Source organism: Protopterus annectens, chromosome 1.part1 (assembly GCF_019279795.1).
Source record: "Protopterus annectens isolate FY-2018-M chromosome 1.part1, PAN1.0, whole genome shotgun sequence".
NCBI classification, from domain to species: Eukaryota; Metazoa; Chordata; order Ceratodontiformes; family Protopteridae; genus Protopterus; species Protopterus annectens.
In genome coordinates, this window is record NC_056726.1 from 1,388,738,141 (window position 1) to 1,388,765,189 (window position 27,049).

General features: G+C 39.0%; 1 protein-coding gene across 1 annotated transcript; it reads right to left on the bottom strand.

Moving 5' to 3' along the window:
- Positions 1 to 38: 38 nt before the first annotated feature.
- Positions 39 to 27,049, bottom strand: HEY2 (hes related family bHLH transcription factor with YRPW motif 2). Its single transcript, XM_044082199.1, has 5 exons — positions 26,831 to 27,049; positions 23,815 to 23,893; positions 23,319 to 23,402; positions 22,398 to 22,479; positions 39 to 1,002 (listed from the first exon to the last, which is right to left on the bottom strand). The coding sequence occupies exons 1-5, from the start codon at positions 26,911 to 26,913 to the stop codon at positions 311 to 313; spliced, it is 1,020 nt and encodes a 339-aa protein (XP_043938134.1). The 5' UTR covers positions 26,914 to 27,049; the 3' UTR covers positions 39 to 310.

The following is a 27,049-nucleotide window of genomic DNA, read 5'->3' on the forward strand; positions in this document are numbered from 1 at the left end:
TTCTTTTTTCACTTTGCAAAGGTATTTTGGTTTCTTTCTTTGTCCAGCAGGTCTTTAATAAGAAATACAATGAGTTATATGGTCTACAGAATTTAAATTATGCAAATTAACACCAAAGAATAGGTAAATGAGGTTCTTGCCAGCATCTTAGTAATGGCACGCCTTATGGTTTTTGAAAAGTGAAATGAGCTTTCCCGTATTTCATTCTCATGCTTATTTGTGCAGAACTTCATAAAGAGTTTGATTTAAAAGTAAAGAACTCAAAGTTGTCAGTTTGATTCATAACACAGGCAGTGAAAGATTTTTGTTCTTAAAATGCTCCCACTTCAGTTCCCCACGGTCTGTATGGTTTGCTGTTCCCACCACTGTTCATCTGGTGAAGGCTGCCAGCTGCTGATGCAGGTAATGTGGGGCTAAGGGCTGTTGCTGCTGCCACTGTAGCTGCTGAGCTGGGTGGAAGCACTGGGAATGTACCAGCAAAAGACAGAGGAAAGCTGTGTGCAGCTGCGGTAGCTGCAGCTGCTGCGGCATGCACTGTAGCAGAGAGTGAGAGAAGAGAGGTAGATATTGGTGGAATACAGGGTGCAACACTACCAGCAGAAGGCACTCTGAGTGCAGAGTCAGTGCAGTGAGCAAATGTCGCAGTGAGAAGAGCAGAACCATGTGATGGAGGTGGAGGCATATCAGATGCTGAAAGCCTGCTGGGAGTGTTCTCTGAAGGAGGAAGTCCACTGTGCTGTAGCAATGCTGCAGGGAGATGATGAAAGGCTGCTGTCCACTGATGAGGATGCAAAGGATGATGCTGGTGAGTTATGGAGGATGTCATTGCAGCTGCTTCTCTCTGACTGGCACAGGTGCTGAGATGAGAGACTAGCCGAACTCTCAAGGGATCTGTGGCATCCATCCCCTCTACAGAACTCAGGTACCGAGCGACTTCCCCTAAGCATTCTCGGTAACCGATGCTTATGAAATCCATTGCCAGTGCATGGGCATCAAAATAACCTGCAAACACAGAATTAGAGGCATACCACATAAATGTACAGGAACTAAATCAACAGTGCTGTCCAATAATAGCATTGCATTCTTAATTTTTATTCAGACAAAACTATGTTACTTTGATGCAAAACTGCTGGATGTATACTGCATTTTTAAAACAAAAGGACAACATTCTAAGAACGGTATGTCTTAGCTCCCAATCTCACTGAATTCCTACTTTGCTTGGAACTCAGTTTATACAGCAGGTCACACTAATCATGAATCAAACACCTTATTATGAATGATAATGAAAAATATATTGACCAAGACTGTATCTTATTAAATAGGGAAAATAAAATGTCAAATGTATTTTCATCTCCGTGGATTGCACTTTCCAAAGTTACTATTTGTATGAGAATAGTTTGAGAAGGCAAAGAGTCCTCCCTTATGATAACTGCTACCAGTTGTGAGGGTGGCCTAATGGTTAAGGTGTTTGCCTTACAAACACAAGGTGCAGGGTTTGAGCCCCACAAGGGATAATTGGCTAGGCTTGCAATGGCAGTTAGCTTAGTACCTACTGATGAACCTATTTTGAATTTGTTGCACTGTTTGCATAAATTATACGTTGTATTGTTTTTTTTCCAGTTAATGCCCCAGATCTGCTTATTTTTGCTGAAATAATCACCTAAAAGGCTTAAACCAATGACAACACCCATGAAGACATACTGGCAGTACTTTATGAAACTATAATAATGTTTGCAGAAATGTACATTACTCCATTTATTTTAAAAGCTGCTTGTTCTGGTGAAGGTCACTATGTAATAATTTGAGAAGCTTAGCCAGACATAAGGATGATGTGCAGAGCTGAAGTAACTACAGAGGGATAAAACTGATCAGTCACAGCATGAAGTTATGGGAAACAGTAGTGGAAGCTAGGTTAAGAAGGGAGGTGATGATTAGTGAGCAGCAGTATGGTTTCATGCAGGGAAACAGCACTACAGATGCAATATTTTCTCTGAGGGTGTTGATGGAGAAGTACAGAGAAGGTCAGAAGAAGTCACATTGTGTCTTTGTGGACTTAGAGAAAGCATATGACAGGGTGCCTAGAGAGGACTTGTGGTATTGTATGAGGAAGTCAGGAGTGACAGAGAAGTATGTAAGAGTGGTACAGGATATGTATGAGGGTAGTGTGACAGTGGTGAGATCTGCAGTGGGAGTGACAGATGCATTTTAGGTGGAGATGGGATTACATCAAAGATCAGCTCTAAGCCCTTTCTTACTTGCAATGGTGATGGACAAGTTGACAGATGAAATCAGACACTAGTCTCCGTGGGCTATGATGTTTGCCGATGACATTGTGATCTGTAGTTAGAGTAGGTAGCAGGTTGAGGAGACCCTGGAGAGGTGGAGATATGCTATAGAGAGGAGAGGAATGAAAGTAAGCAGGACTTAGACAGAATATATGTGTGTGAATGAGAGGGAGGCTAGAGGAATGGTGAGGATGCAGGGATTAGAGTTGGTGGATGAATTTAAATACTTGGGATCAACAGTTCAGAGTAATGGTGAGTGTAGAAGGGAGATGAAGAAGAGAGTACAGGCAGGGTGGAGTGGGTGGAAAAGGGTGTCAGGAGTGATTTGTGACAGACTGGCACCAGTAAGAATGAAAGGTAAGGCCTACAAGAGGGTAGTGAGACCAGCTATGTTATATGAGTTGGAGACAGATGGCAAAAAGGCAGGAGTCAGAGCTGGATGTAGCAGAGTTAAAGATGTTAAGATTTGCATTGTGTGTGACTAGGTTGGACAGGATTAGGATCAGTATATTAGAGGGTCTGCGCAGGTTGGACAGTTTGGAGACAAAGCCAGAGAGGGAAGATTGTGTTGGTTTGGACATGTGCTGAGGAGAGATGCTGGGTATATTGGGAAAAGGATGCTAAGGATAGAGCTGCCAGGTAAGAGGAAGGCCTAAGATAAGGTTTACGGATGTGGTGAAAGAGGACATGCAGGTGGTTGGTGTGACACAGCAAGATGCAGAGGACAGGAAGAAATGGAAACAGATGAACCACCGTGGCAACCCCTAATGGGAACAGCCGAAAGAAGATGAAGAAGAAGACCAGACATCCATATTCCTAGCAACAATCCCCAGCATATTTAGCAAGATTTGCATGCTTTTTCAGGCGAGATGATCAATATGACTTCTTGGGTCTGACAGTGGGACCTTTTCCCAATGAACAGTGCCTGGTGTACCTCCCACAGGAGGCACCCAAGAAGCATCCTCACTAGGTCCCCAAATCACCACAACTGACTGCTCTCAGCCAGGAAGACCACAGGGGTTACTATGAAATCATTCCTAACTGCTGAGGTTCTCACTCTATTACAGAAAGTAATCAAGGCACCGCTGTGAAGAAGCCTCCTTTCTGCCACGTATGTCTGTGATCTCTTGCATTTGGTCATAATCCATGCCAGATCAGTGGGATTAAGAAATGAAGCCCACAGCTGTGACCCAGGAGATCAGAGTTAAAACAGTAGTCAAATGGGGGAATAGATATATTCATGTTAAATAACATGTCCTCAGCTCCCAACATCCAACTTCTACAACCACTACTACACACATTAATCCTCTCTTCTCTCCTCCTCCTCCTCCTCCTGTCTATCCTCTCCTCCTACCACACACAACTTTACTTTACCCCACCACCACCATGGCAAACTGATTCCATTACCACTTCCACTAAACTAACCATTCCCCTTTATCACCATATGACCTCTCATCCACCCTCCTGTCTACCTAAATGTACTACCTATAAAGCTCGACCCCACTCATCCCGTAGACCAGACAAATATTCCACAAACTAAACAAGCTTTATCTACACCTACTACAAAAACTCTCATGTTGCGGTGACATTCACCCAAATCCAGGACCTAAAAATTGTAAAACCACAAATTCAACAAACCCCAATCCTCTATATGCAAGACCTACCTCATCCCTTATCCTTCTAAACATAAATGTAAGGAGCAGTCTCAACAAAACACAGGACCGCCATGCCCTACTAGCCCTATACAAACCTGATATCGTAGTATTAACAGAAACTTGTCTCAAGCCATGACAATCAATCATGACAATGTATCATGACAATCAAATAACAGCCCCCGGAAACAACACAATATGCAAAGATAGGTCAGGAAAAAAGGGAGGGGTAGTAGCCATACTTTTCCAAAGCCACCTCTCTCTGGAACAATTTGATTGTAACTCCCAAGAAGTCCAAGACATAGAATTAATTCTAGCCAGACTAAAACTTAACCCCAATAAACAAATAATTATTGCAGGAGGGTATATCCCACCAGACAATAACACTTGCATACTACAAAATCTACTTAACTGGTTGACATTATCTCTTCCACAAGAAACCATACTTTTAGGTGACTTTAACATTGACTGGTCTGAATGCACTGGCCAAAATCCCCCTACCTATATTAACCTCCATGAGTTTACCCAAGTTAGAGCTACCCCCACAAGAATAGACAAAAACCTCCAAATGGCAGTCAATCTTGGACTGGATACTATTATCTGACCCCACTCTGGCCCACCAATCAGGCTGTCTTCCTGACAGTCTGAGTGACCATCAAGCAACATACTTAGTTAGGAGCTGGTCTCACCTAACAAATCAACCAATTCTGAGGGTCAAAATAACAAAAAAACTACAGAGCCCAAGACTTAATCAACTCACTAAAATCCTGTATGTGGATTCCCCTAAAACAACTATCACTAGATGAAGCTGTAGAGTACTTTAACTCAACCTTCCTAAACTCCCATGCACCACCCAGGACCACTAGAATTAAAACCAACCACGCGCCTTGACTATCAAAAGATACTAGGTCTGTAACGAAAGAAAGAGACAAAGCCTGGTCACAATTTCACAAACATAAAAGCTCTGCCCTGAGACAGAATTACCACAAGCTCCGTAATCGAGACAAAAAACTAATAAAACTTTACAAAACTACTATAAAACAATACAGGAAAAACACATCAACAACCCTCAAAAATTCTGGGCCTCAATAAATAACCTACTACACCCAGGAAAACCTACCACTCCTTCCCCAGTATTGCCAAATAACCTAGACAATATCCCCATCCAATTTAACAAATACTTCACTGAAACAATCCATACTCTAGCCAATGCCCAAAGCACTAACACCAACCCCACAACAACAGTAACCCCCACCCTTTCCAATACAGAAAACAACCACCCCAGTTTCTCCAAAGTACCCCACTCTTGGAAAATATCTCACATTATACCATTGCACAAAGGGGGTCAATCCCTTGAGCTTACAAACTACCACCACATAGCAATTCTATCACCCCTATCAAAAATATTAGAGAGAGTAGTCCATTCTCAGCTTATGCATTACCTCCTAAAGAACAACCTACTATCCTCATCCCAGCATGGCTTTAGACCTTCCCATAGCACTACCACAGCACTGCTTTCATTCTCCAACATTGTCAATAACCATAGAAACAACAGTCTGTATGTATCCTCCATATTCTTAGACTTATCCAAAGCCTTTGATATGATTACTCTTAGAATGCCCCTAGAAACCCTAGTTACTCTTAACATAAGCTCCTTCACCATATCCTGGTTTGGTAACTATTTATCTAACCATCAATAAGCAGTTGTATGGCAAGACCTACTGTCCCCCTTAATACCAGTCGCAATAGGTGTCCCCCAAGGGTCCATCCTTGGTCCCTTGCTATTTTCACTATTTACTAATCAAATAGCATCATCCTCACTCTCAGATTCTATAGTGCAGTACGCAGATGATACCACTGTTATATGTGCTGCACCCACCTTGAATGAACTAAAAAACATCACCCAAAATAACTTTACCCTAGCCGAAGAATGGTTTACCAACATCAAGCTTATACTCAATCCCCAAAAAAACAAACTCATTCTCTTCAGCCCTGGTAGATCTCCTCCAGTAGACAATAACTTTGCCATAAAATTCAAAGATTATACACTAATCTCTTCAACATCACACACTAAGCTTTTAGGCAAAGAAATTGGCAATAATCTGAAATTTGACATCCATATTGCCCAAACAATCAAAAAGGTCAACAAAAAGATTGGACTCCTTTATAGTTGCTGTCAATTCATGACTAAGCACACCAAAGCCACCATTGCTAGAAACCATCTGTTATCCATCCTCCTATATGCCACCCCTATCTTAACTAACATTCGCCACATAGAACTAACCAAGATGGAATCTTGCTACAACAAAGATTGCCAGGTTTGCTACTGAAGCCACTCATAGGTCCCATCACTGTCTAACCGTCAAGCAACTGAACGGGCTTGAGTTTCCACAACTCCTCCTACAAAACCAGCTAACAATTGCACATAAACTCTACTAACATCCTGATAAAACTCCTGCCCTGCAACAACTAATTCACCCCTACACCCCTCCAGAAACTTAAGATCTTCACACCTGAACCACATAAATGTCATTAAACACAAAAATGAGGCTGGCAAATCTCTCTTTGCCTGCTCCATTTGCCAGAACCTGGAATGCTCTCCCAGATCACCTAACCTCTGCAACCTCTACTTTCCAGTTCAAAAAACTTCTCAAAATGCATTACATAAAAAACTGGCTCTGCCCATGTCACCCCCCAGGCTAAGTCATATCAGCTCACTGTTGCTGGTATTCTACTAACTATCAAATGATGGCTCTCCACCTCCCACTCTCCCTAATTGTTTTTTCAAAAACACAGAGACTGAAACAATTATATTAGTAATTACTCACTCTTAGTTATTTTATAAGATGTTATTATTTCCAAAGTATGCTCAACTAAAAAAGAACTCCTGTATTACTTTATCTTGTTATTGCTGTCTGTTATATTGCATGCTAAGCATGCTCTACGGTACTGAGCCCATGTATGATTTATCTAGTGAATGTGTATCCATTGTATTTTACTGTTATGGGAGCTTTCCCCCCCGGGCCTCCGCTGAAAATGGACCTGTGTCCAGTCGAACCTTCCCGGTAAACAAATGTAAAATTAAATAAATAAAATAAATAAATAGATATGAGTGGAAAAATGCTGGCTTGTCTATCCAGGGAAGGGTAAGGGTTCTCAACTAGGATTATAGTCCAAAGTAGAAGCTGGTGGCTCTGCTGCAAATAAGAAGGGGAAAACATTACTTTGTCATCCACACTGGAGATGAATGCCTGATAGACCCAGTCGTGTAACATTGTCAAGTACTACAAAAATGTCACAGCATGCTGAGCATGGGGGTAAAGGAAGATAAAAAACATATATACATATACGTGAGTGTGTGTGTGTGTGTGTGTGTGTGTGTATATATATATATATATATATATATATATATATATATATAGATATAAATATATATATATATATATATATATATATATATGTATATATATATATATATATATACACACATACACATATATATATATATATACACACACAGAGACACACACACACACACACATATATATATATATATATATATATATATATATATATATATATATATATATATTGTAGTAATACATGCATATGTATGAAAAATAGGTGAATTTGGCATTAGAAATAATTATCCAACACTTAAATAAATAAGGAATTTCAATGTGTCACTCTTGGCCCCCTCCTTATTAGTTTTTTTCCCAGTAGGCTTCCTTAACATATAAATTATGCCATCTACACCTCACTCTAACACTGCAAATAATGTCTAAGATGCAATAAATTATACTGTGCAGTACTTCTGGCAACCACACAGACATACGACAAAATACCTTTTGATGTTTGTACAAGTGTAACAGAGTTACAGTGATATTATTTTTATGGTCTCAATGTGACTGCAAAGAAGTACTTTAATGTTTACTTTGGAGATGCTCAAGTGTGACTTTCAGGAGCATGACATGCTACCACTGGAGTCTAATCCATGAGAGCCCACACTGTCACAATCAGCTAAGAACTAGAAAGTCAAGGAGAACATGGCATGCAAAGGCATGCTTCCCCTTGGGAAACAGCTGTCTCTGGTTCAGAGGAGCTGCTGGAGGTGCTCTTATAGGGAGAGGGTAGCCCCTCAGAACTAGTAACTGACTCTGCTTCTATCCTCCTGACTCTTGCTGGGTGACAGACAGACGTTTGGGGTTCCTTGGCATGAACGAATGTATAGCTCTTATTCCCATAGGATAAAAGGGCTGATAGGGTGAAGCTAGAGGAGCCATCAAGTGTGTTCCTTGGGTGAGGTAAAAAAAAAGAAAAAAATCAAGGAAAGGAGAACCACCTAAGGGGAGTGGCAGCAGAAATAAATGAGGTAAGAGAACTAACACAGACATATCCTATTACCTGAAAGTTAAGAATGTGAGAGAAGCAAAGAACACCGGTGCTGTAAAAAGATGCATAAGAACAGTGAGCTGATATATCTTGGTATAAACAGCTGCAAATCCTCACCCCCATGTGCAGTACTGTGTGCAGTTCTGAATATCTCATCTTCGTAAGGACATGGGACAAACAGTTCAAACCAAGGCAACAACAATGGTGCATGTGCATTAAAAGCCATATAAAACTCCTGATGAAAGGAAGCAGTAGGGACAAAATAGCAACTTTTACGTGCTTCAAGAAAATCTACAGAGACCACATAGGCACTACTTTTTAAGAAAACATATGTATAAGAACAAGAAGGCGCACTTTGAAGACATAATGTGGAGAAATTGGTAATTAAAGTATTCTTTTACAGAAAGAGCAGAGGAAGGCTGAGAACTTTTCTGAAAAGACAGGAACAAAAGCAACGTTGAAGTTCGAGACTGCATGGAAAAGACAACTTAATTCTCAGGAGGCTTGGGGTAGGAGTACATTTGTTTGTTAATTAGAATTTGCTAAAACCAGTTAAATTAGCAGATTAGAGAGGCGAAGTGGCCCTTGTCTGCTGTCAGAGTCAGAAACTTCACCAAGTGAATTATGGAACAACACCATGCATGTCTTTAAAGCTGTTAACTTGTCTGCATTAATAATTATTTGTAAACAGATGTACAACACTAATCTAAACTGTAAAGAGACATTTTCTTAACTTTCTTCTTCTCTTGATAGTGCTTCTTTGTGTCTGTCACTAACTACGTGATTAGAATCTCAAGATGATGAAGTTATTTTCCTCTCGCATCAGGTGCTCAGCTTTCCACTCTTGGCAGAACCATTTCTAAACAGGGATATAATAACTGTGGGAATTAGGAAGCATTTCCTGTGATGAAATCCTTTAACTGCATTTCTTAAAGATGTTGTTGTTGTCTTTCAGCTTTTCCCGGTTAGGGGTCGCCACAGTAGAACTCCAGTCCGCTAATGATTGGCAGTAGATTTCTACGAACGCCGAGGTGCCAGTTCGACGTTCAACCTTCAACTAAGGCACGCCCATTTACATGTCTTTCAAACGCCCACCCAACTGCAGGGACGACATGCAGACTCCACACAGAAGGCACCACCCACACTCCAGCCGAGAATAGAACGGGAGAACCTCTTGCTGTGAGGCAAAAGCACTACCGCTGCACCACCGCGGATGCAAGAATGAATAAGTTAGGACTGACACAATGAAAAATATAAGAATGTGAGAAAACCTAAGGCCAATGCAAAAATGTTTCTAGTTCATCTACTGCCCAAACTTTAGTTTGTTATCTCTCTGCATATGTCTGTATTCAAATGCTCCCAAAAGAGCACCCTTGCCACTACACTTCAGGTGTAACATTGTCATACAACTATATATTTTTGTGTCTCCCATTATGCCAATTAAGTGTGTGTGTGTGTGTGTGTGTGTGTGTGTGTGTGTGTGTGTGTGTGTGTGTGCTTATTGCGCAAGTAAGGCAATCACCAAATATGTGTGTGGGGGATTATTTATTCATTTATACTTTGTCAATAAGGCTAGTGCCACTTGGTCAATGGCCTCTTTTCAATGGAGAACCCAAAGTGGTATTCATACTGACTAGAGAAAATCTGGTTACTCTTTTTCAATAAGTGTCTAAGTGTCATGGGACCTTTTACATCCACCTAAGGTACCTCCAACTCAGGCAGATAGGGCCTCAGTTTAACATCTTATCTGAAGTGTGTCACACTCAGGAGTGCAGCGACTCCCTTTACACTGTACTGTAGTGTCAGCATTGGAAAACTAATTCAACAGTTTGGTGTTAGAATAGTACCCACAGCCTTTTGAATGTCCAACTCCAGCTAGTACGAATGTCACAGTGCCAAAGGCATGATTTCTATATATTCATGGGTGCTGACAAAAAGGGAAAGTGCTTGTTATTTTCTCATGCAGTGACTAAATAAGCCTTCAGAACTGAACTGTTAATGACAGCTGCACAGTTCAGGACTTAGCTATACTAGTGCTCTTTGCTACAGTTCATGACACATGGAGATTGAGTGTCATTTAAGCAGTTGCAATGATTGCAAGGACTGGGCTGCATCTCACTGACAGTGCTGATCATGCTCCCTAACGTCTTCAGCCCAGGGAGGCCACAGCCTTCTCCCTTCCTTTACTATGGAAGGTACAGGTTCATAGATGTACTAGGCATGCAGTCCAGGAGACCATTGCAGAGCCTTACCCAGTCTCTCAGTTATCCCAGTGCACTGTCTGGTTAAATAACCTACTCAGAGTTTCAAAATAGGCCAATGGAGGCTAAGGGAATCAAGCCCTGGATTACAGGAAGCAGTACATTAACAGCTCAAAGCCTTAATCCTATGCACTAACAACCAGATACAAGGCACGGTGACATCCTTAACCATTTTATGCCAATGTTTTCACCATCTGTCTTCCATAGAGTAATGTATCCTATAACATTTTCATTTTAATAGCTTGACTTTACAGGTTGTTCTCATCTGAAGTGTGTGCATTATGTTTCCTTTCCAGTTATCATTAGTAATACTGAAGTGAACCTGAGACTTTGGCTGATGCTTAACTAAGCATCTTACAAAGAGGCACTATATCTCCTCTGTGTCTAGCAGTAATATTTTCATTTCTAAAGCCATTTTTATCCTTGGCATTCCCACTGCAATGTACCATTCATTTTCCAGTTTCAGCACAAATAGCATTACTGCCACAAAATTCTACACTGTTTATAAAACCGCCAAGACTTTTTACATTCCTCAAATAGCTATTTATCCCTTATGCAGGAGAAACAATGCAACATGGCACAGCTATTCTTATTCTGCTATTTTTGTTAAACTAATTAAGAACCACAAAGCTCAAGTGACTCTTTTTGGGTGTAACCTAGGAACACTGTGTGGCTGCGTAACCTCATATTATGCCATGGTGGCTGTGGGAATCACACTTAAACCAACAAGGTACAGATAGCTCATTTGCAGCTCATTGCTTTAACCCAATAAGTCATGCTGGCAGCCATATCTTGATAATCTAATTCTGAATCTTTGTAAAGTAAGAGGCAATACAGCTCTTAACCATTTGATGGCGCCTTATGTCTATCAGCACCACCTCTTAAGCTTGAATAAACTCTCCTACAACTGCTTTCTACACCTTCGTTCACTTTAAATAACTGAGTTCTAATCTTGCATCTGTCTTATTCTGCTTTTTGATTTACCTCCTAAGGCACCATAGAATATAACTATACAAGAAAGGAAATATGAATAATGAAAAGAAATATCGGAACAATGCTATGCAAGTGATAACGGGGACCATAAGGTGTCTAGCCATGTGCATCTTTAAGCACACAAACTTAAACATTCTTGCTATCCTTTACACAGGATGTGACTGCATATGGTCTGTTATCTTCTTTTGGCTTTTCCCAGGTAGGGGGTCACCACAGCAGATCACCTGTCTGCTCATAATTGGCAGTGGAGTTTTTACAGTGTCAAGTTGCCAGCCTGGTGCCCGACCTTCCACAGAAGGCACACACACAGCCCATTTAGAGTGCCCAATCTACCTACAGCATGTCTTTGGGATGAAACCAGAGTGTCCACATGCAGACTCCACACAGAGTGCACCCCAGCCAAGGATCAAACCAGAGAACCTCTTGCTGTGAGGCAGCAACACTAATCACTGCACCACCACAGCCAATTAATGAATTACCCAGGTAAACAAACTGACTAAATAAATACACTCACCTCCCAAATCAAGCATGACAACCCTTGGGAAAGGAAATATATATAGCATCGCAACTACCTCATATACCAGAGGAATAAATCTCATTTTATGTTCATATTAATATCTCTATCCACAAATCACATATACTGTAGACTCCCTCTTATCTGGTCTCACTGGGACTGGACCTTAGGCTGGATAAAGGAATGGTTGGTTAATCAGAAAAAGCATACAAAATAGCATTTATAGGTTACAAATCAGCTAGAATAATAGGATTTGTGTTTGTATACATTTTTCTAATGAATAAGAGGTCTAAAACTCAAATGTCTGTCATTATTTAGCCCAGAGGAGGTGGAAGTGTTGTTCTTCTCTGTTGTCTTTTGCTAGGGCTACAGTAGAAATTTGATGGCTGGTTAAAGAGGTGGCTGGTTAAGAGGTCAGACTCAAACCCTATACCTTGCACCGTTATAACAACTCCATAAAACATAAACCAAGGAATCTTGCTAATTTTCACTGTATGTATACTGCAAAAACTCCTTCCCACACTATATCTTTAAGAACTGGCAGGAATACATTATTATATACTGGCAGAAAGTATACTAATGCTAGATTTGCAGGCAGTCACAGGGTCAAAAAGAGAGACTTGGCAAACTGTAAAATGAAAAATAAACGTAATTGTTTTGGAATAGGATGACAACTTTTGGTCCCAGTCAGTTAGTCTTTATCCATTAATTATGCTAATTCTACGGTTATGGCACAAGTGGAAAATTAAAATCCCAGATCACAACAACCTCTAGTGAAAAAAAAAAACACAATCCCTAACATGACAGATGGCAAGTTTCAACACTGCAAGCATGACAATGTTGTGAGTCACTGAATCGGTCTCCAAAAGGACAGCATGGGATAGAAGAATAGTCAAAAAAAAAAGGTGAGCCTATTATGCCTAACAACCACCCTGTGTTATGTCACTAAATGCTGTCATCAAACTGCCTGGTGATGACTTATCATAATAATAATGTTATGCTGACAAGCTGACACACTTTTTCAAACAGACCTGAATTTGATTTTCTCAGTCTCTGCTTACATAACAGTTTGACTGTGAAGAACTCACGTAATCAGACAGAATGCCTAGACAGCCACAGTAAAACAGCAGTTAGGGTTTATCTGATTAGTAAATTAATAAAATAACAAGTAATCTCCATGGTATCCCCAAAGCCTCAAACAACCCATTAAACAAGTATAGTGGGTCCAAAACCAAGACAGTGTAAGAAACATCTTTGTGTGGAAGATTTTTCAATCTATATATATATATATATATATATATATATGTGTGTGTGTGTGTGTGTCTGTGTATATATATATATATATATATATATATATATATATATAGTTAATCACTATGTTTAAGATCAGATAATGGAAGCACAAGTAGTGAACTTAAACTCATCCAGAGTAAACAAAATAATAAAAAAAAAATATAATTTGATAAAATATACAGATTTACTAAGTATTCATAAGTAATTCTAGCAGGGTAGATAGTCTGTTTCCAGTCTAAAATCCTTTATTAAATACACAGACAAGCATTCCAAGTAAAACAAAAATAACAGAATAATAGTCTTATAAGACTTTTGGCTTTTCCTGGTTAGGGGTCGCCACGGTGGAACGCTGGTCTGCTCATGATTGGCAGTGGATTTTTACAGTGCCAAGTTGCCAGCCTGATGCCCAACCTTCAATGAAGGCATGCCCATTCACACTTGCACCTACCTGCACATCCTTAATGTCACTTGACCATGGGGAGAATATGCAGACTCCACACAGAAGGTGCTCCGGCCAAGAATCTATCAAGAGAACCTCTTGCTGTGAGGCGACAACGCTAACCGCTGCACCACCGCAGCTCCCAGAATAATCTTATAAATTAATAAATAAAAACGAAAGCTACAGATAATCGGAAATAAAGTAGCACATGGCTGAAAAGGGGCAGCCGATGCAATCCTTTTCTCAAATGAAGACTAAAGAATACTCTGGCAACAGTGGACCAGTTATTATGACTTCAGCAGCAGAAGCAGGATCCTATTTGTGAGGTACTTCTGAGGCCTCTCCAGTTGTTGCAGGTGTCTAGTGAGGTACACGAGAAATGGGGCATTGTACTCGATGATTGACTTAATGAGGGAAGAGTAGAGGGAGACAATGACCTCTTTCTTCCTGGATGCAAAACTCTTAGTAATGAAATGTGCCACATAGAAGGACTTTTTGACAACAGTGGCAATGTGGTGGTCAAAAGAGAGGTTGCTGTCAACCTGTGTTCCCAGATCTCTTATAACACCTTCTGTGTTCAGTGGACTACCATCAATGTGGTAATTCAAGGGAACTGGGTTTTTCCCACGGGGGATGACAACACATTGTTTGGCATTGAGCTTAAGGTCATGGTTCTGTCACAAGTCATTGGTGTCATTGAGGCCTTTCTGTAGGATGTCAACATCACTTGGGGAGTTAATAATAGCTCCCAACTTACAATCGTCTCTGAACTTTGTCAGCCAGAGTCCCTTCGTGTTGGCCTGGACTTCAGAGAAGTAGATACCAAACAGGAGAGGACCAAGGACCGGACCCTGTGGGACTCCACTTGTGACTGGTCAGCAGTCTGACTTGGAGTCAGCTACTTTCACACTGTGGGTTCTATCTGTGAGCCAGTTTGCAAGCCTGGCTTAGTGAGTTTTTCTATGATTCCTGAGTGAGGAATGGTATCAAAGGCCTTGGCCAGATCAAGGTAGGCTGTATGAACCACCTTGCCTTCATCCACAGCTCTGGTGACTGACTCAAAAAATTGACCAAGTTGAGCAGGCACAATCTACCCTTCACAAAACCAAACTGTGTAGGATCCGGAGTTTGGAGATTCCCTATATCCTTGTTTATTAGGTCCATGATGATGTATTCCATAGCTTTGCATGTCAGACTCGTCAGGCTAATTGGGCGATAATTTGCAGGGTCTGTAGTCGCTCCTCCTTTGTGGAGAGGGATGACTGTAGCAGTGCACCATTCATTAGGGACAAAGCCTGAGGTGAGGCTGTGATTGAACAGGGCACACAGGTGAGGTGCCAGTTCACTCTTGTAAAACACATCCAGAGATATTGTCAGGTCCCATAGAAGCTATATTCTTGGGCTTGGACAGTGTTGTTTTAACCTGTGCAGCAGTAATACTGGGTGCCTGGCAATCTACTGGTATTGTGATTGGTCCTCTGTCATGAGTCTGTACTTAATCTACCTTTACTGAAATGCAATATCGTACACTAAATCTAAATCTGTATACATACAGACACACACACACCCATATATATTAATGAAGCCATGACCATGACCCAATGACAATAAGTGCTTGATTAGTGACCTGGGTGATTGAGAAGTCGGCAAAGGAAGAAGAGGGATGGTAAGGCAGAGCTTAAATGTCTCTTCCCGAGTGGTTGGGGTGTGCACATTTTGTGATGCGCTCTGCCTTCTATCCTTAGTGGAGACTGAAGATGGGACTAGAGGCATATGACTGCAAAGGGGATAGGACTATTGGTGGAAGTGTCACTTACGGAAGTAGACAGCAAAACCTTCAAAGCAGTGCTCCCCTGTATGTCCATTTCTCAGACTTTGTATAGCATAAGTAAGGAACGGCAGCACTTAAAGTTAATACTCCTCTAATGGCTGTCTGGATGTTCTGGATAGTGGCTATGCCATACCAGGGCTGCTATCATGCAAAGTGTGTATGGCTGTAGAGTGGCCATGGCAATGACTCAGTGGCTGACAGGTGCTGAAGAGAGAAAAGGAGCTTAAAAAATGGGATGGAATTGTCATGATGTAAAACCATAAGATGAACATTCTGAAAGTTTTGTTCCAAACTGTCACCATTGGTTATGAGTCTATACATAATTTGTCATGCACTTTCATGTAACTTTACTGAACTTCAATACTTTATACCAAACCTGTAAATTGTCAGCTAAGGAATTTTACCTGATGAACAGCTACACTGTCTTTGCATCCCCTTCCATGTCCTAAATGCATGTTTTATGCTCTTGGAGCCACATCTACTTCCGCTTCAGAATTTTATTCACACTAATTCCTCTCCTAATTTATTTTTAGTTGTCCAGGAACCCCACCGCCACCACTGAAATAACGCTCACTGCTCACTGGCCAAAATCAGTGCCCATCTTACCTCTTAAATAGATGTTTGTCCACAGTCGGCCACCAACCTATTTCTTCAGTGTTTGTTTTCCAGGGCTATTGCCCACGCCTCCTAAATCCACATATATAAATACCATTTTGTATGTAGGCTGTAAACTAGATATCTATCAACAGTGGCAAAGGCTTCAAATCCTGCCACAGTGTGGGAAGGCTTGCAAAACCCACCTGGAAAAAGACACCTCTTCTATAATCTATGAGACAGGTATCTAGGACAAAAGGTGTGCTGATCAGCATGTACCCAGCAATGCCAAAACTGAGACATATGGGTCACAGTAAATGAACAGGAAAATGATCAACAGTACAATCGTGAATATGAGGTTCAGAGAAGTTATAACACATGAAAACAATATTCTTGTTAGAAGACTGATGCGAATCAGACAGGGCTGCACCAAGCATCTGAGAACCACATCACTACTACAAAAATCTCATGCTTGGTGTGGATAACCATGATAAATGAGGGAGGACTATGCATAGATTGCAAATCAACCACAAATCTCATCATGACATACTACGTATGTATTACAGTGGTCAGACCCTGACAATCCCATATACCTGTTTTTATCTGATATGCATCGAAATTATGGACCCATTGGTGAGTCGTCTCGGATGCACAGAGTATGCCACAATCTCAAATGTGATCTAAAAATGTAACCTTTGTAATGCAACAATTACAGTGTGTAGGCATCATACTGAATATGAGCACATGTTGGAAAAACGACAAAGGGCCTATATCTACGATTCAGAATAACATTCATAAAAAATGGGCAGTGATGGATAGACACATTTGATGTTTCTAGTGGCCGTCAATATGGTACAGATATAGTACTGCTATGGCACAGTGGATTCTGGTCATGGGCAGCTGTAAGGATGGGGACAACAGGTAGTCTATAAATACTTACGGAGATCAGCTCTCACTGGTGACAAGGAGCACATCAAGTGGGTGTGTAGTAGGCAATACAAGCAGTGCTACCATGGAAAGATGTACTGCAACATATATCTGTATAGATGCATAATGTGTAGCTCAAAGTAGAAGCTCACAGGAGAATAGCATATTCACCCTGAAAAGATGGACACCCCAACAAAGCATGGAAACTTTAACCCTTTTTAGTATTACAACAAATGAAACACTCATACATGTGGACGTGGCCCTTAGCTTATGGTGTGTTATGTTTTGGCATCCCACTTCTTGGAAACTTCTTTTACATTGTGGCTGCAAACAGTAAGACAAGAACAGAGCTAGATACAGTGCACATCAGAAAGCCACTGTATGCTCCACTGGTTTATACTTGTTCTGCGGATCAGGGCAACAAAAGGGAATTGTACTTTTGAATCAAGCAGACTTGGGTACACTGCCTGTGAAGGTTTGCATGAGTCCTCATTAGCATACATTGCCTGAGGAAGCATGCAAAATGTTTCAGGTGGACTTGCTTCTATACTACCTAAGAGTACAAGACTGCACAGGTACATTCTACCAAGCACAAAAACATTGTTTTAGAATCCAGATCACAGTGTGTTTTGTTAGGTGGTACATATGCCATAATATTTTTAGTGCAACTACATATAGTATAAGTTTTACTTTGTGAGCAAAAGCATATTTATATATATCTATATCTATCTATCTATATATATATGTATATATATATATATATATATATATATATATATATATATATATATATATATATATATATATATATATATATATATATTTATATAGATAGCTATAGTTATATTCATATATACACACGTACATGCAAATGCAGACACGTGGAAATTAAGTCAAATGTGCTTAATGTCAATATCTGTTTTGTCAATAATAGGGTAAGATTTTAATAAAAAAATAGTTTAATAAAAAAAGGGTAAGAGCACTATAATATCAGAGTGAGGGAATATGCTCTTTCCCTGGTATTAAGTCATCTCAGATCTGGAATACATAAGTAGTGGGGGGGGGGGGGCACTATTTTTAACTTGCATGCTCCAAGGTGATTTCTCAGAACATGCATACCGATGTGTCTTTTTTTTCTCTGACCTACTTTGTTAACAATAGGGACAGTGACATCTGGGTGTTTTGATTATTTTTAATATACTCCCTCCCCCTATAAATCCACACACACACACACATACACACACACGGGTCTATATTATAACATCGAATCTTACAAAGATCGAATGTTATAATATCGAACACGTAATGTCGAACGCTGAAAAGAATTTGGTGGGCCGTTGCTGTGGCTTCACTGTTTCCAGTGTTTGATATGTTGGATCATTACAGGTCGGGTTCAGGTAAGTGTGCGATTGTGTGTAGGTTAGGGTTAGGGGGCGGGTTAGGTGAGTTAGGGTTAGACAGCGGGTCAGGTAAGTGTGTGGTTGTATGGACGTTAGTGTTAGGGTGTGGGTCAGGTAAGTGTGTGATTGTGTGTAGGGTAGGGGCGGGTTAGGAGAGTTAGGGTTAGGGCGCGGGTTAGGTAAGTGTGCAGTTGTGTGTAGGTTAGGGGGCGGGTTAGGTGAGTTAGGGTTAGGGTGCGGTGACTGTGCGATAGACCTTAGGGTTAGGGTCGGGTTAAGGTAAGTGGATAGCTAGTAGTGAATGTAAAGTTTAGCTTAGGTTTAGGTGTAGGATTTTAAGTATATGTGTGTGGATTGCTGTTTTTTGTGTGTGTTTGTGCTGTGTGTATGTTTCGCGGAATAGCGATTTTTTTCCCTGAGAAAAAAATTGCTACACTGACTGTTCGATGTTTGCGGATTTCGGTGTTTAGGGTTCGATATTATAACATTCGATCTTTGTAGATTTCGATATTATAATATAGACCCCACACATACATATATAGAGAGACAGAGAGAGAGGCAATCAAAATATGCTAAATCAAGCACAAAGCTACGTGGTTCTCCTGTTTGTGGGGTTGAAGAAAGAAATCCACATATTTTAGTACCTCATATGAAATATATAAGCAATGGCTTTATAATTAGTTATTTAGATGTTTACTGGTTTATTTTAACATGATATGTCAATTATTTTCATCAGTGTCAGTTATGTTAAGAGATTAAATCTTTCTGAACTTTGATAAGATCCCATGGCATTTACATAAGCTGTTATAATGCATTTAGTATTTAATGTTACAGCTAACTCATTTTGATTCAAACTTAAAATATGTGTTTCTTATTTATTTATTGTTTGTTTGTTTTTGGAGAGGATTCATATATTTTTAGCTTGACAGTTCTTGCAAATAAACCAAGAGAAGGAACAGAAATGTGGCACTAGGTCCAGTCTTTCAATGATGAAATTCATATAGTCCATGTAAAAAACAATATAAATACCACTTAGCCTCTGAATTATTTTTACATATTACTTCACAGCCTGTATGCTATGAATGATCTACTTTTTCCTCTCCCTCTCTGTCTCCCACCTTCCTCTTGTCAAAATGCTGCAGGTAATTATCATTGCAAGTCAAAGCCCAGCACTAAAAATATTTGTTTTGTTATTACCTAGCTTCTCCTGTCCTAGCCTGGGGAGATGTACGATGTGCAATGCATGTAATATGGTCAGCCACATACGATGCATGCTTCCACAAACTATGTACCTTGTGGACATGATGCATTCTTCCTCCTCAGCCATGTCATACTCTTTATCCTGGACTAGCTAATAGCTTTACACTAATAGCATTTCTATGTCATGAGATTCCCCTCTCTTTACCCCAGAAAAAGGAGGCTGTGGCTGATCAAACCGTCCACCATTACGAACTGTTTGACATCCAGGACACAAAAACATCCTGCATTGCCAGCACTGTAGAAAGGAGTTCTCCATCTGCATCAGCATACAGACTTGAATATGAATGTCCACATATTTACCCAGCATGCAGTTTGAAGATCTATGTCACTACCTCCCTTTGATATCCAAACAAGAATCTAAACCATTAATTGGCAAATGAAGAATGCACTAAAATTTACTCAGTTCGCAAAGCATCTTTGTGTATATATTTCCTACACCCTCCAAAGAAAGCAAAACTATTACCATTTGAAAGTTTTAAGTAAATAACAGTTATGTAACAGCACAAGTATAGTAATTATTGAACAGTGTTAGTTTGTTCAAAGTGTCTAAAGCAACCTGAAAAGCAGTCAAGAAACAGAGTAACCAGCCACAGCAAAATCCTTAGTAGTGGAAACAAAATCTTCCAGTGTTAAATCCCACAGCTGTTTTTTCACTTGTTTAATCATTTGCCTTTCAGTCACACTGACTTAACTTCATGTATTTAGGACGTGTTGTTACTTTCGGATATTGTTCATTGGTCACTATACGGTCACTCACTCTGCCTTTAGCCTTCCTGACTGTACAATATTTATAATATGGAACTAGTATTTGTGCAATGAAAAATGATGACACTTTGTTTAGGTTAGGTCATTTGCTATGTGGGTCTGTATTACTTGATCGAATGATTAGGTGATTGAACACCTAAATATTGTATGTTAGTAGAATGTGACATTAATGTAAATGAGGGACAGAATAGTTAGAATTTACCCAAAATATTAATATTTGTTGTAATGCAACCTGAATGTAAATGCTAGTTTGAAAGTCATTTGCCTGTAACTGTTGTTATGAAAAGGGTGTTAGTGCCTCTTGGCTTGGAGCTACAGGTGATAATGCCCTTTGGATCACTTCACTTACCAGTTAACAAAGTTAAATCAGTCAATCAGTTGCATACACCACTGTATGCATGTTTACAAGGTATATGCAGAGCAGTTTAAAAGCAAGAAGAGCAATATATTAGCTATAATAGTAGCCAGATTATCTTGACCTTCATCAGCTGGTAAGTTCTTTGACATCTATAACCTTCAACGGGCACAAAAAATTAGTTTGAGAGTGTGTTGACATGAGAGTCACACTGAATTTACTTTCAGGACATGGATGTTGCAAAAAACATTGCAATAAAGTTTACTTTTACTTCCTGTAGAAAAACTATGATTTCTCCTTTTATGGAAAATATAACATTTTTGTGTATTTATGTATAAAAGGAAGGAGTATTGTCCCACTATTCCTAGACCCCTGCAATAAGGTAAATGTCCTTTTCTCCCTGATGATATAAACTCAGAGCTGATGATATACAGAATACCGGTCTGCAGGGTCAGTGCTTCCCTACACAAAACTTTTTTTTATATATAATTTCTGAAAGCAGCCTTCCTTCTAGAAGATTACAGGATTACTTTTGACAGGTTAGTTTTCCCAAGGTGAGTGCCACTGAATCCTATATCAGCAGCATCACTTATAGCCAGCTTAAGCTAAAAGAATGCATTTACTTTGAAGATACCTAGTTACCCATCCTGCATTGCATCTTCACTAGCAGGCATGAGACTAGAGATTAAAAAAATGTTGATGGCAGGGCATCAGACAGAAATGTGCAACTATTTTTATAAATTGATATAATTGGCAGGAGCTTTTATAGAACATTTTAGATGAGTAGCGAATGTACTGCTTCCAGTCAGTCGATATTTTGAATTGGATTCTGAGGCAGTGACATATTAATTAGAAAAATAGTTACTATCTAATACTACTTTGCCTCCATTTAGGGATCAAATGAAATTAAAACACAAATAGTCTAACAGATAAATTCATGTGAAATAATACGTCTATAGTTGCATTTCTCTTGGCCTTTTTTAATTTTATTTCCCCTTGAGTGCTGGCTTTGTGTGAGATAATTGTTGCCTTAGCTTCCTGTTTATATATTTGGATGCTTGTGTGTTTGTTTTGTCTCTACACAGATCACAGTGTTCTTCAGAAAGCCTGAAGAAATGTCTGCATGAGCCGAATGTGAAAGAAGTCTTTACTCCCACAGTGTTATGAAAGCAAACACTAGCTCAGGGTCAAGTGCTTCTTTTGTCTTGGTTGTTCTTTCCCACGAGCTCAACCCCACCATTAGCATTGATTTCCACTCCTTTAATCTGGTGCTGCCAATAACGTCTCATCAAAGGGGGAGGGGAGGATCTACTCAGATTTCTCTGCCCTCTTGGTGTGTGTGTGTGTGTGTGTGTGTGTGTGTGTGTGTGTGTGTGTGTGTGTGTGTGTGTGTGTGTCTGTGTGTGTGTCTACTTTCTTGACAATTGACTTCTTACCTTTACCTCCTGTTGCCTGCAGCATCTTCAAATGATCCACTGTCATCTGTAATATTTCTGCTTTTTCCAACTTTGCAGATCCCTTTTGAGATAAGGATATAAAAACCTGTCATTCTAAAGAAAAATTCAGGTTCTGTTAAGTGTCTAAGTCTCCATGTATCGTTACTTAGTAAAATGGATTTCAGATAGTGCCATAGGCACAACAGACAGATTAGTCTGGCTTTGCTGGACTGTGAATTACTATTTCAACTTCAGACAAAAGAATGCCGTTTCATAAGTAGTAAAATATTAAAAACTCATTTTTCCTTTGAGCAAAACTGGAATGCATTCAGCATTATGCATTGAAAGAAACAATACAACAGCCTTTAAAGAAATCTACTGACGCCAAATGTACTTTAACTCACTTTATTTGGCTTGGAAAAAAAAAACACTTCATGCTGACAGTATTCTAAGTCCATATTATCTGATAGAAGATTAACTTTTAAGATGACTCCAGTACTAAAAATGTTTCTGAATAATAGATCTTATGACTAAAACAGAGTTTTCTTTGCACTATATATAAAATGTTTCTTCTTATTTCTAATGAATGAAGTGCATGCTTACAACTTGTGTGTACTGCATCTAAAAAGTACACACTAGTGCAAGAAAACTAATGCTATACATACTCCATAGATTAAAAAGTTCAAGTTTCTTTCGATTATCATGCTTATGTATGCTAAAAGTATTAAACTGAAAAGTAACAAAATATAAAAGCATGAATACTACAGGATGAACTTCTTTTCCAGATTAGAAAATATTTAGCTCTATGATATTACTACTACAACCACTAGTTTTGAAGGCAAATATAAAAAGAATTTTCAAAATGGTATTATCATAAACAGTACAATACCACTGCAAAGTTGATTAAGCGTTATAACATACTTGTTTTTCAAAAGCAGTTGGCACAAGTCGTCTTAACTCAGACAAACTGTTGTTAATTCGGTCTCTTCGTCTCTTCTCTATAATCTAAAAGCAAATAATTAAGCAATGTACCTTTAATCTCAGTAAGTATAATATAAGTATAACAAACAGTAAGCACATAAAAAAATGTCTGGGATTTTACTTCAGAGCTGAAAGTTCTCAAAAACAATATGGATAGTGCAATGTTTAAAATTTCCTCATGTTACCTTCCATACATTGTGATCAGCTCCATCCATGGTTTGAAATCATTTAAAATTTTAATATAATTGATTATAAGGCTTGCATTGCTAAAAATGTCAGCCACTCTTGGAATTATATGCCACCTGATAGTACCTGCTGTGACAAAAGGGAAGGTATGTCGACCACTCCTTTTCTGCCATTCATAGAATTGTAATCTCATGCATACATTTCACTGTTTCAGTAGATTACACAGTAAGACAAATAAATGTTTACATACCCCTCTCCTTTTCTTCCTCGCTATGATCTGTGATGATGTAGTTGGTGAACTTGAACGAATTACCGAGCCACTGTTCAGCCTAAAAATAATAATAATAGCAGTAAACCTTCACATAAGGAAGGAGACCATTTTATTTGTAAGCATATGCTATTTACAGACAAATATCTCATAACTTTTTTATATAAGACAGAAGGAATATTCTTCTAAAAATACAGTTAATTGAAAATGAGAGAATTTGTTTTGCTTTGTTTTGATTTCATTATTTTGTTAACCGGATAAATTCACCAGGTACAAGTTCCAGTTGTAACCAGGGAGACTGTCTGGTTAAGTGAGTTGTGCAGAGACACACAGTAGTATATACAAACTGAAGAAATTAAACCAAGAAATGCAGTATGAAGTTAATTTATAGCTCAGCATCTCCCCTGCTAATATAGTGATTCTGAAATGAATGCGGTAAAAACTGAAATGAACAAATACTGAATAAAAATATTTTTAATTAACCGTGTTTTCCACAGAATGTCCAGTAACCAATATGGAATTTATAGTACATGCAGAAGCTAAAAACTCACAACTACCTAATTTGGCATATTTATCCTTCTTTTCCTGTGAACCATAACTGCATGGAAGCTTAAAGTCAATTACCAAATTTCTTACCTTTTCACAATTTTGCCTCAAGTTTAACTATCCCTAGTCAAAAGGTATGTAAATTTGTGCCACTTGTGGTGTTAAATTCCAAAGTAATATTAAACACTACTCATATTCATTATTTACTTATAAAATATATCTTTAAAATACTCTTATTCAATGACATTTATAAGTAAATAATACAATTTCTTATGTTGTACCTTACTTTATATTTGATTTAGTATGGTCTGCTCACAAGTTAGCCCAGGGGTGAACAGCCCATTTACAGGGAGAAAAGCACAAGCTGTAATAAACAGGCAAAGCACAATTAGTTTAAGAAGTAGTTAACAAAGACAGCCACTATTTAATCACACCCAACTATGCAGTCCTACTGTAGCTTCTGGTTAATGCAGACCCTCCACTAGGTAAAGTTACAGAAGTTCTAGTGTATATAATTGTTACCTGGTATACCCTGCCAGTCTGCCAGATGCATGCAAGTAATAAATTAACTTATTTGCCCAGGAATTCTCAGTAAGGCCAAAGCCCCAAATCAGGGACAACTAGTAAATATCACTTTAATTCACTTAGAAAGGTAATAAAAACAACATGTTTTGCATCGGCAAGCATTTTCTGATAAATGAGGAGTATGAAACTAATGTCCACCATTAATGATGGACTACAATCCTCAGTAATTTACCTGAAAATCAAACATTCTACAATGAGCAGGGCAAAAATATAAGATAAAATCTCAGGCATTCTGCTAAATCAGTGACAGTTTTGAGGTATAATGACTGTGATCTGTGATGATGTAGTGATGTCCTCCTCCACTTAGAACTTGCATCAGTTTAAGTACGGCTGTAATTAATTTAAGTGTTTTATTGTTATTTTTAGTTATCAGCAATCATATGGAAAGGACGATCAGTTAATGCAAATAATCATTTGCCTAGTATATGACTTACATATACCATCTGGGGAGACCACATGGTATTAAGGAGGTGAAAATAGCATTACCACTTGTCCTCCTTTACACAGGACAATCCTTATCTGGGAATTTGAGTCTACAAAAAATATGAAAAATAGCAAATGTCTTAAGAGTTTAGGAATCAAAATGTTGCCTATGTTTCCTCTAATAGTTGTATGTTGACATCTGTCCCTAAATTAATGCAGGACAGTCCCCATTTCTGCATTTGTGTCCTGTGGGGGAGCATGGAGAAGGCAAATGTCACACGATTTGAAGACCAAGAGTATTTACTTCTTAAGTTTCCTATAGTGGTTACTTAAACCAAATATTTTGTATCTGAAAATTCTAACCATTACATGAAACAACCTAAACAACTAAAATTCCAGAAAAATTAGCTTTTATTTATGCAAAAAAAAAAAATTGATGTCCCATCCTTCAAACTGTTTGTGCTATGGTCACCACCTATCCCACTTTGCAAGGGACAGTCCCTCTTTGGGCAGTTGTGTCCTGCCAAAAAATTGTAAAAATGGCAAATGTCCTGAGATTTTAGGACAAAATTATTTCCTATATTTTATGTAATAGTTGCATAAAACAGTTATTCTGTATCTGAAACACCTAAATGTTATAAGAAACAGAATAAGCAACTAAAATGCTACAAGAATAAGCTTTTATTAAAGCAAAAAAGTGTACTGGCCGTGGGTATGTTTCAGCCTGCAAAATCTGACGTTTGTACCAAAAATGTCCCACTTTGGGCATTTGAAAAGGTGGAAACCCTAGTTTGTGCTCATGGTTTGTCATGCAAAATCTAAAATTCCCAAAAAAATTGCACCACTATGGGCATTTGAAATGGTGACAAACCAACAATTAACCTGTAGCTGAAATACTTTTAATCTACAGAAACAACTCAAGGTCTACATCAATGAGGTTTATTCTGGCAGAAAAGTGAAATTCAGTCCTCTGCATTCGTTTTGGGTATAGTTTGTCCTGCAAAATCTCGTTTTCGTAAAACAATACCTGTCTGGGCATCTGAAAAGGTGGAAACCCTAAGACAGCCCACATAGAAATTATCAATGGGGCAAAATCGCCCCACTCCACTCCGTCTAGCCACGGTGTGAAATTATTAAAATGTATGGGTTCATTCAGAATGAATCTTAGCAAGGCATACTTAAGGTAACTAGGTGAAAACAGAATAGCTATTTCTTGTAGCTTCCTGGAAAAGCTTGTGAGAAAATTGAAGTGCCGCTCGAACTGAACAGAGTTGAATAGCAATTAGAGCACTGACTGCAGATCGCACACGTCCCCAAATATGTTTTCTCTTCCAGTTTATACAGTATATCAGCAGTCGCAGAGTAACGCCTGAAGAACACTTTTCTCATATTGTGTTCTGTACCCCCATCACATTAAGTGCAGACACACTGTTAATGAACTAACCCGCCGTAGTTAATCTCACTTCCAACATCGATCATCTCATCCAGCTCGCTGTCGGACGTCGTGTCTTCACATGGTCTCTTCATTGTACGTAGATATATAGTGTATACCTTATATATTGTGAGTCGATTACCACCGCTTTGCAGACAAAAACACAAATAAACGCACTTCAGTAAAGATACTGTAGTGTTTTCCCACGTTACATTTCAGATTCAGTTTTGT

Excerpts from the sequence above, each read along its gene's own strand:
- HEY2 (XM_044082199.1), bottom strand. The coding sequence starts at position 26,913 with ATGAAGAGACCATGTGAAGACACGACGTCCGACAGCGAGCTGGATGAG. Across the intron at positions 23,403-23,814 it reads CGAGGAAGAAAAGGAGAGGG|ATTATAGAGAAGAGACGAAG; the intron begins GTATGTAAACAT and ends ATTTGCTTTTAG. Across the intron at positions 1,003-22,397 it reads GCAGGCAACAGGAGGTAAAG|GTTATTTTGATGCCCATGCA; the intron begins GTAAGAAGTCAA and ends CTGTGTTTGCAG.